The 15314-nt window shown below is 43.8% G+C and overlaps 1 protein-coding gene across 1 annotated transcript; it reads left to right on the forward strand.

The window, feature by feature from the left end:
* Positions 1-3807: 3807 nt before the first annotated feature.
* depdc7a (DEP domain containing 7, paralog a) lies at positions 3808-14642 on the forward strand. Its single transcript, XM_035396734.1, has 9 exons — positions 3808-3961; positions 6757-7177; positions 7845-7975; positions 9129-9321; positions 9913-10133; positions 11416-11558; positions 13585-13710; positions 14077-14155; positions 14300-14642. The coding sequence occupies exons 1-9, from the start codon at positions 3886-3888 to the stop codon at positions 14512-14514; spliced, it is 1605 nt and encodes a 534-aa protein (XP_035252625.1). The 5' UTR covers positions 3808-3885; the 3' UTR covers positions 14515-14642.
* Positions 14643-15314: the final 672 nt, after the last annotated feature.

Raw genomic sequence — 15314 nt, forward strand, 5'->3', positions numbered from 1 at the left:
AGCAGCAGGCTTTCCCAAGAATCAGAAGTACCCGTCTCAGCCAGTCCGGAATAGTCTTTCCACAGCTTTCACGGAAAGGCCATTCTTTATGCCTTAAACTGGCACCTCGCCTCATTGAGGGCATATTCTCCACAATCTGTAAGAGTCGCCAGCCTGTTGAATAAAATACGATTGTGCTGCAGAATGCGGCGAGCGTCTCGGGCCGGGCACAAAAGCGCGCCTGTCATCTCAGTCGTCTCAGAGCGCCGAAATGAAGGGGACCTCTGTCTGAAACGGCGGCGTCCGCCCCAGTTGGGAGTTCTGAATTCCACGTCTCTTCTTCAGCGGGAGAAATGGATGTTTGTCGAACATAAACGTCTGGGACTACAGCTGAAACACGCATGAATATTAATGTTGTGCATACTTCTGCGTGTAGGCTAGAACTGAGAATCCTTTTGTGGGCCACGCACATGAATCGCAGTCTGGCTCTAATGGGAGAGGAATTTTGTTTACTTGGGAAGAGACTGCCCATTAACTACAATGGGAAAAGAGGGCTTTCAGTTGTCTTTATGTGTTTCCATCCATGCCGGATGTACAGGACCTTTTTTTATAGATTAGGGGCACATCTCTCTAAGATTTCAAACTGTAGATCTGCAACGAAGTAACTGTTGGGTAAAACTAAGAAACTGAAAGCTTGCTTAAAAATATTCTAGTTCTGTTGAATTTGTGGATTAAAATAAGTCAAATAATACTCAATAATGACTATTAGAAGAGAGAGCGAGCGGACACACCATTGTGTTCAGAATGCATCGGTAACAGCATGGCAGTTCTCCGTTGTCTCAAAGAAGTGAACGAATGTGGTTTGTAGCCTCTCTAAAGGCTTTCTCGTGATACTATTTATGAGTTTGCATCCGAGCTGAGCCCGTATTCTTCACCTGGTGATTATGTGGTGAGCAATGGGGCAGCCAATTTACACAACAGCGCTAGTGTGAGCATGCCATGTAGAAGGAGTCGTAAAGCCTGTTTACATATTTAGCGATGACTTACAATGTAACCAAGACATGTTTATTTTCAGACTCTTTGACCTCCTTTGAACCTCATTAATTGAATGTCAGTTGAGTCAGAAATGTTAATATTTCTCCAGGGAAGATTCACAGCTTTATTTTGCCCAATTGTTTCAATTTAAATTAAAGTTAAATTTAAAAACTCACTTTAAATAAATAATACATTTTGCACCCAACCTGGGACTGAACACTTATCCAACTATCTCCAACTTCATGTGCAATTTAGATCCAATCTTAGACCTTAGGACTAATTCTTGTACCATGACATGGTGCATTAGCCAAATGAGCCACTCAGCAACCGAACAGCATAATTTCAATTTGATATTGGCATTATGCCATAAAGGAAGCAAACAATCAGTGCAGGTTTGTTTTTAAGTTGAGGGAGTTGTGAGGTTTTCAGTCAGTGGTATTCAGGAGTTCACATAGTTTCCCAGTGTGTATGGTTTCAGAGTATCATATCATTACACCCAGAGAATGAATGAGTGTTCTTCAGAGAGCTGAGAATCAGTGTCTATGAAATGTGTGGTGTGAAACTGAGATTCAGGGTTAGGGAGTACCCGGTGGAACCTGTTTTCCACCTGAAACGGTGCTTTCAACGGTGCTTTCTCAGCCATTGTACACGCAAGGATCCTCCCTCCGATCCGTTGTGCCCTGAGCATGTTACAGGAGAGCGGTGACCTTGATAAAGATATTTGCTAAGTGTTAAATGTTGATAATGCGAAACGATAACACTGCATGAGGCGTCTAAGATCATATGAACAAAACAAAAAAACCTTCACATGTTGCTGCTGTTGGTGGAAGTTGCTGTTTTTTCCCTCATTCGTTTGCCTCCCTCAGCCAAGCACCTTGCGTTGGATGTGTGCACGTTTCCTTGTTTCTGAAAACCGAGATAGTGGGTTATGAATTGAATGAAGTTATTGTGAAAGCAGTCCACATATCCAGTTCTCACACCCAGTCATAGGGGCACTCCTTCCCCTTTAAGTCTATGTGTGTGTAATGCTTAACAACACAGTGTCACTCTATTACTTTGGCAGCAATATAATCAAACCTGCATTTCAGAAGCAAATATCACCATCACACTTGCAGGTCAGAGAAACTGGTGCTTCTGTTTACAAAAAAACAAAAACAAAAGAAACTGCAGTTCAACTGTAGTTGTAATTATTGCAGTATTGCTGTAGATTTGTGGCATATTTTGTGCACTTTTTAAAAACTGCAGTATTGCTGCAGTTATAATGCAGTTTCACTTCTTCATGTGCAGTACTCATGCAGCAGAACTGTTTAGTGGTGCATTTTAATGGCATTGTGCTGCATTGTACTTAAGTTAAACTACAGCATAACTTCACAGTAGTAATTTTTGTAAGGGGCAGTCCAGCTTAATGGGTAGGGAACTGAACTGAGCTTGCACCTTGCACCTAGGTGTACGTTTGATTCTCAGGTGGGGTGCTGCTGTTGTACCCTTGAGTGCGGTATTTCATCTGAATCGCTTTGGCTAAAATGTCCAGCCGTATAAATGGATTGTTTAGAAAAAGAATGTAAGCGGTGTAAGTCGTTCTGGAGACGGGTGTCTGCTGATTGTCTAAAATATTGAAATGTTTGTAAATTAGAGGTGACAAAGAGATTTACTAAAGAATTATCCCAATACACATCTTGTAGATGGTTTTCACGCAAAATTTAGAAGTGTTTCTTTTGTGTAAGATTTAGTCAGGTTCAAAAAGGGACGAACTGAGACAATGATTGGCATGACAGCAGCAAAAAATGGCGTGACTGTATGTGTATTTAAACATTGACGTTGTAAGGGTGAGATGGAGAACCCAGGGGTTCCTTTTCCCAGGTTGCTAGAATGTTTGTTTCCAGAAACAGGCATTTATGGTGCCAGCTCCTCTCAAGCCGATATCCTTTGCCTAGTACACTCATTTCAGCAACTATTAAACCATATTCAGCGTTATCACGCGTCGCAGTAGTTTCAGTCCCCTACAAACAGTTAAATTAAATTGAATTTCCATTAAATTTCCCGCATCTAAATGAAGGAATCAAAGTAAATTGTAAATTATGAAACCGTTAGAAGTATTCCGACTGTCTTACATTCTCAGTTCAGTCACCCATTTTACAAATAAGTCTGAGTTGAAAACATTTGCGATATTATGTTGTTAATTAGCTGAGTCAGCCCTACACGGGTTCACCTAATATGTACTAGGGTTTGTACAAAAAAAAATTAGACTGATACTGTCAACTGAGAAACGGTTACATTTTTAGAATCTCAACAGTCCATTGAGACATTTCATATAGGCATTTAGTAGACGCTCCTTTCTAGAAAGCGCATACCGTTTAGGCAAAGAATGGTCTTTAAGAACAATAACATTGCCAGCCGCTGTAAGTGTACTAAAACAGCTTAGGTAAGGTAAGGTAAGTTCAGAAAATTTGTCGTCCAGGAGGCTAATAAAAGTAGCTCATCCTCTTTGAAGCGCAGTCGGTGGATACTTATTCATATAAAACAATTAAATAGCATGCCAGAGTTTGAGCAATTGAAGATCTCATATTATCGCTTGTTTATATTTTGGCTAATTCATTGCTTGGCATATTGCTTACCTATAATTCATAAAGTAGGCCTAAATTGTTTTTCGAAGTAAGAAATGAATTTGTAAACAGGCTCGATACCATAGTTGAAAGTGTCGTCACTAATTATGTTAATTGCCATCACGATCATTGATGATGACTCGGTGATTTACCCGAGGGGAGCTGCATAATTTATAAGAGGGGCGGTTTCGGGGTTGTGTTCGCTATTAGCTTACGTCACGTCGGTGGGAATTGTGCGGTCAGAGACAACCCGGAGAAGCAAGGACTTATGGCTACAGTGAGAGAGAAAGCGGCGGCTTTGAATCTCTCCGGGACATTTTTCAGCCCAATGCACCGACCACCAGGTAAAACGCACTTAACCTGTGTCTTTGAAAGGACGCATAGGATGTCGTTTTGTCACGTTCTGGGTGTGTGTCCTCCTTCCTTGGGATCCTTAACTCAGACTGTAATGTAACTTTGTTTCGGTTCCAAGGAAACTGATTTCGGGTTCGGATTGAGCTACCTACTCGGCTATCACACACGAACCTATGTTCCAGAAAATGCCAACTAAAACGGTGTTCTTTGCCACGTGCAAGAGAAAGACCAGCTGGAATATCGGCGGCTACAGACCGTAAATTTTGAGTTGATTGCTGGGTACAGCCTGTTTGTGCTTGTTTTGTCTTGCTAGTTGAAATGCAGTCGGCGCAGAACTGAACATAATAGGAAACCGGGTTTAATTAGACTATCTATGCGCTTTGAAACAGTTGCATATATAGGCACTGGCCTGTGAATTGCTCCATTTTATATCCGAGTCTTGCGTTTATTGCAATTGATCCTTATTTTTTTACCATTGTTTTTGGGTCAACCAGCCTAGGATGTTCAGTTTTGGTGCGGCAAAGGAGTATGTTCTGTGAAATATCTTTGCCCCGGTCAGAAAGTCGCATGTGGGCTACATTGAAGTGGCGCGTACGACTCCATATGCATGCATCTGCGACGCTCATGGATCCAAACATTGTGTAACGTTTGTTCATCCTCATAAAGAAAGCGTGTGTGGAAGGTTCAAATGCAGTTTAGTCAGCCCGATTCGTCTGCGGATTGCGTGCCTCCACAGGTGTCTAGCATATCTTATGTACATGGCTTGAATTAATGATGACACGACATGCAATAGGCTACAGTTTTTTTTTAAATGCCTCTTACGCTGAAATTTTTTGGGTTTTTTGTTTTGTTTAATTAATGCACAAATAAGCAGGTTCACTAAGGTAGCCTACGTTGGCTCGACAGGTCTACTCGTTTCATTGGGAACGTTGACAGTATCAAAACGCTCCCTCCGCGATTATTTACTCGCTTGTTGTGCAAACACACTTGTCGGTGTTCCCTGTGACCGAGCTAAATCAAACCACTCCAAGGAGCTCACCAGCTAGGGTTTACATCTCTTGAGAGACGGCAAGGTAGCCTACACTGCAGAAGTGTTTGACTAGGCTACTAAAACCCTGACGATATCCCCGGTTTTATTTGTATATTTTGTTGTTAAGGTTTATTGTGGGTATTTGATAATTAGTACAAGAACAGACGGTGCCCCTCATGGCACATATTATAGGGGATTTATCCTGTACCTCTGGGTGTTGCTCCGGATGGGCGGGCTTTTCGGTCCATCCCAGACTTATTGAGGGTTTAATTAATCAGTCATTTATCTCCCCCGTGACTTCATAGACAACACTGGAGAATGTGACGTGCCTGTGATGGAGAGACCGTTATGGGAAAGTAATATACTGCAATGTATCGTGATTATTTTTTTAAATTTTTTTAAATATTTTTAAAATAGAAAATGTTAAGTAGTACAGTCCGTCTTATACCATTTTCGGTGTATAGAAATGAGTTTTTTGATAGCACTGGTTTCTCTCCACAGTCCGTAAGGAGGAGATATCACCGATAGTGGTTTAACTTGTCGCTTTATCATGTTTAATCTGTCTGCAGCTAAGATCTGTTCTTAATTCCTGTCTGAGTTCTGCGGTTGAAACCCAGCGGCCGTTTTCTCGGTTAATGTGTGTATGTAAGGGAAGAACTTTAATTCCCGGTGATTCCCAGAGAGAAGCACATATAATAGAATCGGGGTGGCTCTTATTTAGTCATAACCGGAGACAAAAGCAAGGCGAAGGGGAGAATGGCACTCCAATCAAAAACATAAAAGGACTAGCAAGTTTGAGTGCAATTTTACAAAACGGAAAAAAGTGAACATGATTATAGAATTTGAAGTTGAACGGGGGCGCTCCTGATTCAGAAGTCCTCCCGGGCTCCGGGCAGAGCGTGTGATTGTGTCCGCATGTGCAGCCAATTCTTGTGATGTTTTGGGCGGTCCTTCCCCGCCGCGGAACGGAGCGAAAGCCCAGGAGACGCGTTTACAATTTCGGTATTGTTTGAAAGCTGCATGTCAGGTCTGGTGGGCGGAAGACCTTGTATTTTATGATTAGCCCCTTTTGCGTCATCAGTTGGCGTGTTCAGTGTTGGTTTTGCGGTTTTTTCCCCGAATGTGAACGCTCCATTAAAAAAATAAAAAAAAATAAAAAAAATGTATAATGGCTTTTTCATCTTTATTTGTCAGAACAGTGTAGAGAGACAGGTAGTCATGCAACAAAGGTTGAACCGCCGATGTCGCAGTTCGCAATGAGCACGTGGACAGTGTTCGACAGGCTACGCCACGTGAAGTGATGACTTTAATGCTGTCGGTCAGTGTAAGTTAAGGCCGGGAGTCCCCAAAGGACAAGTCACAGCTGCCGGTGAGGCCAGTGAGGGAGGGCTTAAGTTAACAGGATATTCAGTAGGCTACCTCGCTGGGAATGGGTGGGTGGCTCTCTTCAACTGCTGCAGTCTAAGACCACGTGTTGTGTGCAGTCAAGCAGTGCGAATCTGGACTGCAGATTGTAAAGAAGTAAAGTTTGACTGAAGACATTTTGGAGGATGAACATGTTGGTCTGCATTCTCATAATGAGATGGGTTGGGTCAGGGGTGGAACAGACATTTTTGGGGGGGCATTTTCAGAGCGGGATATTCCAAAGTAGAATAAAGTGAAATGTGGGGATATAGTTCTTAAAGTGCTATTTGAAGTGCTTAGCTCACAGTTCCAAACCTCACTCATTCCGTGCAACTTGTTTCCCCCCAACAGATCACCGAATGGCCAACAAGCCATTCCGGGCCACGTACATCTGGAGCAGCATCATCAACAACCTTCAGTCGCAGGTGGAGGTCAAACGAAGGCGCCACAACCTCAAGTCCCACAACGACTGCTTCCTGGGCTCGGAGGCCGTGGACGTCGTCCTGGCTCACGTCATCCAGAACAAGTTCTTCGGGGACGCGGACATCCCCCGGGCGAAGGTGGTGCGCGTGTGCCAGGCCCTCATGGACCGCAAGGTGTTCGAGGCCGTGGGCACCAACGTGTTCGGCAAGGAGAAGAAACGGGCCACCTTTGAGGACAGCAGCTTCAGCCTCTACAGGTTCCTGAATGCGCAGGCCAACTCCACGAACAGTCCGAGCGCAAACGAGTCTCCCAGCTTTAACAGGACGGTTTACGGCGCGCCTTGCCGAAGGTATGGAGTTTGTGGATTCTTTGGTTGGGGGTTGATCCTTGGGACCATTGCGTTTTCCCTGTTTTGTTTCACTCTTCGCATGCAGAAAACGTGCCCCCAGAACCACAAAACGTGTACCCCCTTCCTCAGCTCAGTGAGCCTCATTGCTGGGCACTTTTTCCAGAAGGACCCTTTTAAGGGAGCTCTGATTTGGAGGGGCAAATGGGATAATGGTTTTGGTATTTGTGCATTTCTGTCCACATCTATCAAAGCAATAATCCATCTGGCAGTGGGGGGGAGGCCGTTTCTCTGCTCTTGTGTAAATGTCTGTGATACCACACTGCGGTCCATGTCGACTCGGGGGCCATCTGCAGAGGCGGTGGTCTGTCAGGCTTTTGCTGTGGATCTGTGGTCTTGGCAACCAAGCAAAGCAAAAGCCGTTCGTACTGTATCTCCATTTTTAGGTTCCAGAATCGTACGTCGAGTGACAAAGGATGACTAACCGGCCCATGGCCCTGCTGTCTTGAATTTGTACCGTCAGTGAGATTAGTTAACGTGTTTTATGCTCCATATGTTTTGATGATACTGCTTTGTTAGACCCTCTAGGCCGTGTTTATGAAAGAGCAAATGAAGCCATTTCTGGTTGATGTAATGATTAATGAAGTGGGGGCTTTGTGTCGATCATCAGGCAAGAGGCAGAGTATTTGAATAGCACGCCCATCAAAGCTGACACGTCTTTGGAGGACCTTTTGGGGAACTTGAACCAAAGTCTAGCCCATACCCCACATCTGCCGGTGAATTCTGGATTATCACAAACGTGTAAGTAAAATGGGACCCTTCTCCATCTGTTGACATGTGCCGAAGTTACTACCAGCTGTAGTGATCACAAAGACTCAAATTATTTCATTAATCTGGACACATGACCTCCAGTTTGATATCAGTTAAAGTGTAATGATCTCAAGACCAGTTCTGCACAATTCTTTAATGAATTCTTTTCAGGGCACTGTCAACAGGGAAACATGAGTGTGTTAGGCCATTGTGTTTCTCTGCACTGCAATACTTAAGAGCTTTTTTTGGCAAGGAGGGCAGCTTGTCATTCAACTGTAGAGAAGAGTGAGGTCCCAGATGTGCATGACACAGTTCAGAGTGCTTAATTGTGCATGACACAGTTCAGAGTGCTTAATTGTGCTTGCAAGTATTTGATGCACTAGATCAGTGCTGCCCAACCATGTTCCCAGGGGTCTGCTGTCCTGTGGGTTCTCACTCCAACCGTAAAAAAAGGACACCTCAGTCAACAGCTAGAGATCTCCTCGAGCTGCTGATTGGTAGAAATCTACATGAGAACCTACTGGACTGCAGATCTCCATGAACCAGGTTTGGGCAGCCGTGCACTAGATGTATCACACTTCAATGTTGCAAGCATTTCCTTCTTCGAAATTAAAGAAAATGTGTAATGGTCAGCGAAAGGGACTGCGTCTGCATTTTTGCGGCGGGAGGTCAGGGGGTGGGGGCAGCGTGTGGGTAATCGCATCAAATTTATTAATGTATAAACGGCAGAATTATTTCACAGAATTTCCTGAGGAAATTCATGTGATGTATTCCTGTAAGTGTTGGGCAAAGTGTTCAGGCCAGTTTCCTGCATATTTTTTTCCTGACCTCTGAGTCTGATTTAAAGAGATTTCCTATTAAAAGTCCTTATACTGCCCCGTTCATGACAATTTGGTAGTGGGCTTTTAGACCATATTGGTTGCATCTTTCTGATTTATCTTTTAACCAATCAGTGGTGTGTCTGTTTAGTGGGCTACCGATCAGGAGGGAAGTTGAAGTGAATATCCATATGGAGCCGATGGACCATGTCAGCCCAGTTTCCTGTATATAGTTCCCCGATTGTCGCTGATTTGTGTGGCAGCCATGCTTGTGTAGCGCTCTGGAGACCTTGTGGGCTGACTGCCTGGGTTTCCCCCCTCTGCAGTGGTGGACGGGGTGTGGCACGAGCAGACTGTACTGCGCCTGCTGCAGCTGGTGGAGCTCCCCCTGGTGGACAGCCTGCTGGAGGGCACGGACAGCCAGCTGCCCCCGCTGCGCAGCATGGACAGCGATCCCGACCTGCTCTACACCAGCAACTACCTGGACAGGGAGATCCTCAAAGCCTTCAGTGACTCGCAGTACGTCTTAACCGACGTCCCTGTCGGGTATGATCGCAAGGTTTCGACAGGCCTCCTCCGATTTCAGCAGATTATAATCTAAATCCAATCTGATCTAACACAAATGCTAAAAGATATGAATTTGCATTCTCTCCAATATGACCGGTTCGCTTCTGGGAACTATTCTAGCAGGGTAAAGCTGGTGTTTTGTATGAATAAAAATGTACCAGTCAAAGCTTTGCAGGTTGGGCGAACTGGGATGAATCCGTCCCCTTTCATTCATTTGTGAATCCTGCTTATGTTTATGGTGATGAGTGAAGTGCACACGTGATCCTTGGCGTCTGCTTGTTTTCTTTGGCTGACTTCCGGAGGGCAGGCAAGTACAGGCTCTCTGGTATGAAATGCGGGAATATGCTCGTGCCATTAAAGGCTTGGAGAGGGCAGGACCTGTGTAGTCTGTGATTCGGGGGTTGCAGTCTGACTCGAGGGGGGGGGGGGCATCTGTCACTCAGTGAGAGGGGCAGTCTGTGACTCTGGGAGGGTGGGTGCAGTCGGTGGTGCAGATTCAGTCTGACTCGTGAGCTGAGCTCTCTCTCGCTCTCTCCGCGGCAGGGCGGACGACTGGCTCTCTGCCGCTGTGGACTGCCTGGAGTTCCTGCCGGACCAGCTGGTGGTGGAGGTGAGCAGGGGCCTGCCCGGCTGCTCGGACCGGCTGCAGCAGTGCAAGAGGCTGCTCTTCGACACCCTGTCCAAGCACTACGGCCAGCCTGCCTGCCCAGCACTGCTCACCAACCGCATGTTCGACATCCACAGCGGCATCACCGACCTGCTGGGTAAGGCCAGGGCTGCTGCACTGGAATCCTTAACCTTTGTGCAATCAAAATTGCACAATTTGATCATGAAGGAAAAAACCCATGAAGTAAAAATAAAAAAAAATAAAAAAAAAATAATAAAAAAAAATACTGTGAAACTAAAATCTTTTATTATTCATGTTAGTTTTCTGTTTTCCTATGTTCAAAGCAGACCTGGGTGAAATACACATTTGTTCTGGGTTCAAATACGCTTTACTGATCTTGTTTGGTGTACTGGAACCATTGGAAAAAATAAATTAATTAAAAAATTTTTAAAAAAGTGCAAACCCTGCCTTCTGGCCATATTGACAGGCTCAATTACACCAGGCAAGATCAATTGAGCACAGAAAAGTATTTGAATCCTCAACAAATATGTATTTGACCCAGGTATGATTCAAAGCAACAAAGTCCTTATACTGCCGCCTTCAGGACGACTTGGTATAGGCCTTTTGGAGACCAGATTGGCTGCATCTTGTAATGTTACCTATTTAAAAAATCAGTGGTGTGTCTGTTTAGTGGGCTACTAATCAGGGGCAAATACCCATATGACACCCTGTCAGACCTCCAGCTCTTGGGTATAGAAATGCTTTTCTTTCAATCAAAAGGAAATTTTTATATATATATATAATTTTTTTTTTTAATTTATTTTTTTTTTTTCCCCTATTTTTTTGGATGAATTATACATCTTTGTTATGGTATAAATGAACCATTCAATAAAAATTTGTCCTAAACATTGACTGATCTTCAGCATTCATAAATTTAGGTGATTTATTGAATTGTCCAACCTTTTTGAATTTGAATTTTACAACTGATTTATCCCAAATTTGAGAGCAAATGTTTGAATGAATTTGGGTCTCACTCATGGGGTAGAACTGTCTCTGTAGAAAGCTGTATGACTGGAGCTGAATGAATGCTGTGTGTCTGTAGAAGGCTCTATAACTGAAGCTGAATGAACACTCTCTGTAGGAAGCTCTATAACTGAAGCTGAATGAATGCTGTGTTTCTGTAGAAAGCTCTATGACTGAAGCTGAATGAATGCTGTGTCTCAGAAAGCTCTGACTGAAGCTGAATGAATGCTGTGTCTCTAGAAAGCTCTAACTGAAGCTGAATGAACACTGTCTCTGTATAAAGCTCTATGACTGAAGCTGAATGAACACTATCTCTGTAGAAAGCTATATGACTGAAGCTGAATGAATGCTGTGTGTCTGTAGAAAGCTCTATGACTGAGGCTGAATGAACACTGCTGGCTGCTCTTGTTTTGCAGTGAACGGGAAGCTGGAGCAGGCGCTGGAGGCCCTGCAGCTGTGTCTGAAGCTGCTGGACGCGCGCGCTCGCGAGGAGCTCCGCAGGCTGCTGCGCTTTATGGCCGCGGCTGCGGACCCCGGGGAGGTCAAACTCCACAAGGAGGTGAGCGAGAGGAGGGCGGCCATCTTGTGTGTCAGCTGCTGTTCTCCAGGTACCATGATTATGCGGGAGTTCAGCTTCAGTAATTTTCATTGGCTTTTTACTGGATTCAGGAGTCATTTCTCACTTTTTGTTTTAGCCCAGCTCCCAGGTGCCTGAATTCCACTTACGGTGTTAATTGAAGGACATGATTAGTTAATTATTTAAATCTGGTGTCGTAGTGCCGGGCTAAAACAAAAACCTGCACCAATGGTGGCCCCTTTTTTGGATACAATTGGACACCCCCTGGTAGTGGGGGTGTCCAATTGTAAGGACACCCCTTTAAGGACCTTTCAAAGTCCTGATCCTCTGACCCCTGAACTTGGACCAGATCAACCTTACATGTGAGTCAGGGCCCTATGCTATTGCTAGGCACCTTTCCCCAGTGTGTGTTTCTCCTTATGGGCAGCAGTGCGGTCTCATAGCCTTAGCTTGGGTTTCTCTGTGACCGAGTCTGTAAAGGCACTCGCTCGACTCAGACTCGGGCGTGAGGCTGCAGGCGAAAGCTGAACTGCAATGCCTCAGTTTTTGTTAGTAAAATGATAACAGGTGAAGTAAGACATTGCACCAATTTTTTATTTTTTTTAATTCAAGAAAATGAGTCCAAAGTACAGTTTGATTTGAAATTCCCCGAAATGGAACGAGCTAGCGGCCGTATTGGCGTCTCTTCTGATGTCAGAGGAGTGGTCCTGCCATGGGTCACCTGCTGCCAGATGAGCTTAGGCATTAGAAGTCTACGGAGAAAAAAACATGGAGGATGGTGTTGTGTTGCCTCTGGGTAAAGCAACAGAGACCTTAGGTTTAACAAAATTCCCACAAATCTGTTTTGTTCACTTGTATATTTTAGGGTTGTAATGACTTGCTTTATGGTTTTATATGTATGTCATAAATTCCAATCTGACCGTTATGGTTCTATGTTGGAATGTTGACTTGTATTTAGTGCTTTATTGATGTCACACTTTCAGCTGGGTAACTAGCATGCTTGGCAAGAGAGATGAACACATTCAGCGACTCGCATGGCTATAAGTGTTCAGTATCGTGTCGCTATTTCAAGCCTTGATTAGGCTACATGTTGGCTATATGAATCTGATTGGTATTATGGTTCAAGGTTGGCGTATGTTAACAGCACTTTGATTTTGTGGTTACACTAACTGGTCAAGGAATGTTACAGTATGAGCCAGGTAAAGCACAGTCTTTTACATACAGCGAGCTCCATAATGTCTGTGACAGACATTTTATTTATTTTCTTGCACAATTTTAGGTTTGTAATCAATATACATTCTCAGCTTTTATTTAAGTGTATTTTTATTTTTATACACTTTGGTTTCATGTAGAAATTACAGCCCTTTTCATACATATGATATTGAATGGCTGTGACTCTTAAAGCATCAGTCTTGGCTGTAATCGGCTAGTCATGTCTTGCTGGGAGCCCTTAGCGATGGGGCCTTCTTCCACCCGGTGTGTGATGGATTTTAGTCAGCCAGGGTTCCTCCGGTTTCTGCTGTTAGTTTCACTCAGTGATTAACCCAGCGGTTACCACTGGTTACCAAGTGACCATTTTATCGCCATTGTGAGATCCCCCTTCCTCAATCAGTGCTGCCCCCCTACTGTATGGACTGTAAGGTGTGAAATGGTCATGGGCTCGCAGGCGAGCTACTGAGAGGAGCACCTTACAGGGTAACGTAAACATTTCAGCTGCAGTGCTGCTGATGTGCGGATGGGATGGGGGTCATTTTAGGAACAAATGGTGATTCCAAATGTGGAAGAAAGAGAAATGGAGGGGGGAAAATTTTACTTGTCATTGCTGTCTACTTGTGATGGAATTAATTCATTTTGGCAAGCCATTGAAGTTGGCATAGTATTGATTTTAACTAATTAGATCTTAAAATGTATTTTAGTCTTTGAAACAGGTTTATAAATGCAGTTACTGGACTAGTTTTGCACACACTGGCCATATTTATTTAGCATTGTTATCTGGTTTCTCTTTCAGATTGAGAACAGAATGGCGGTGAAAAGGGCTTTTTCAAGAGCCATCGTCCATGGCAGGCATCTGGCCAAGGGAAAAGTGGACCTTCTGGTGCTGTTCCTGATGGACAATCACCGGGAAGTCCTCAAGGTGCTTTGATTTGTTTGTGCGTGGCGGCGGGAGGACTGCACTGCTTTAAACGCACTGTACTGGGAGGGTAGTCCCTCATATCGCAGACGTTGTTTACTCTTGAGTGTTTACACTGGGAGCACGCATATCCCAAATCAAACAGCAGGCTTGAAGCTGAATGGGAATTTGTAAAGGCCATTCCTCACATGGCCTTGACCTGTTAACTCTTGCAGCAAAATGTGGGAAACCCAAACGTGTTTCTTGACTCTGCTGAATATGGTTGCACGTAGGAAAATGTCCAAGGTCCAATCCATTTGAATAAGTCTTTCAAGGAATACAACCTAGTTCTTAAGGTCTTTTGACTGAATGAAGACTTCTTTCTTTTAGATTCCAGGATCTTTGCACAAGCTGGTCAGTGACAAACTGGCCTATATCGCGCATGGGAAAAACCCAGATGCAATAACAGGTACTGCCCTTCAGAGCCAGTTTTATTTGATGTGCATCGACTCAACCCCTCTGTAACTAAAGTTCAGAGGAGTAGCATGACCCACTATGAATGGAGGTTTTGTGATTAATAACATGGTCTTCCCCTTTTCATTCTGTCCCCAAGGCTCTACCTACTGTAGCAGAGTCACTGGAAAGGTATACGAGGAGAGCAGTCAGAAAACCACAAAGGAAGAGCTGTTGGTCCTCCTCCGGAGTATTCACGAGAACCCGAAGCTCTCGGCCAAAGAGAAGAAACGCTTACTCGGCCAGTTTTACAAAGGCCATCCTGAGATTTTTGTACAGTATTTTGGAACCAAAATATCCACTGTTGAAGTGTAATTTTAACTGAAATGAACCACTGTATATATTGTAAAAAGAAGTGTGTACGAACCATTTCAATGTTGTTAGCATGTGTAAATCTTAATGTGAAAGCTTTAATAAAATGTTTTTATTTTACATAATCTGGATAATTATTTTAGTTTCCCATTTATATTGTGTGCTGCCCCTCCTACCATGAAAATTGCTGTTTCATGTAGTATTAAGTATTAAGCTTGAATTGCCAACCTACTCTTAGTTAGACATTGTTTGTTAGTACCATCTTTTTCTCTTGGAACAGGACAACTACAGTTTATCACTCCATGTCACTGGGGAAATGTCATTAAAATGTCTCCCAAGTCCATGCCACATAAGATGGAAAGTATGCAATTAAATGCGGAACTTCTGGTAGTTGGAAGTCTGCGTCCATGGAAACGAGGGACAAGCGCATAAATAGCAACGCTTGTGGTGTGATGGCATATTGTGTTTTATGCGGAGGCAATTTGGTCTTTTGGCTGTTTTATAAAGGTCATACGCTCCGTGTTTCCTGTTCCAGCAAATGATCCATTTGTGGCTATTTATGAATGCGACCATGGGCTTAAATTTTAGGAGGCGGGTATGAACTCCCAATTTCGTCTTCAGTAGGTGCAAAATAATTCAGTACAGCATTGTAATGTCTACTGACAAGTGCCTTTGAATAGAACTTCAAAGGAACGTGGGCTAAGCTTTCTTTTGACTGAACTTTGCTCCTAGTAAAGGGAATTTTCGATGTGTAGCTACCCATTCAGTGATTGCATAGATGACTATTAACATTCTCTGAAAAT

This window comes from Anguilla anguilla, chromosome 16, assembly GCF_013347855.1.
Source record: "Anguilla anguilla isolate fAngAng1 chromosome 16, fAngAng1.pri, whole genome shotgun sequence".
Taxonomy (NCBI): domain Eukaryota; kingdom Metazoa; phylum Chordata; class Actinopteri; order Anguilliformes; family Anguillidae; genus Anguilla; species Anguilla anguilla.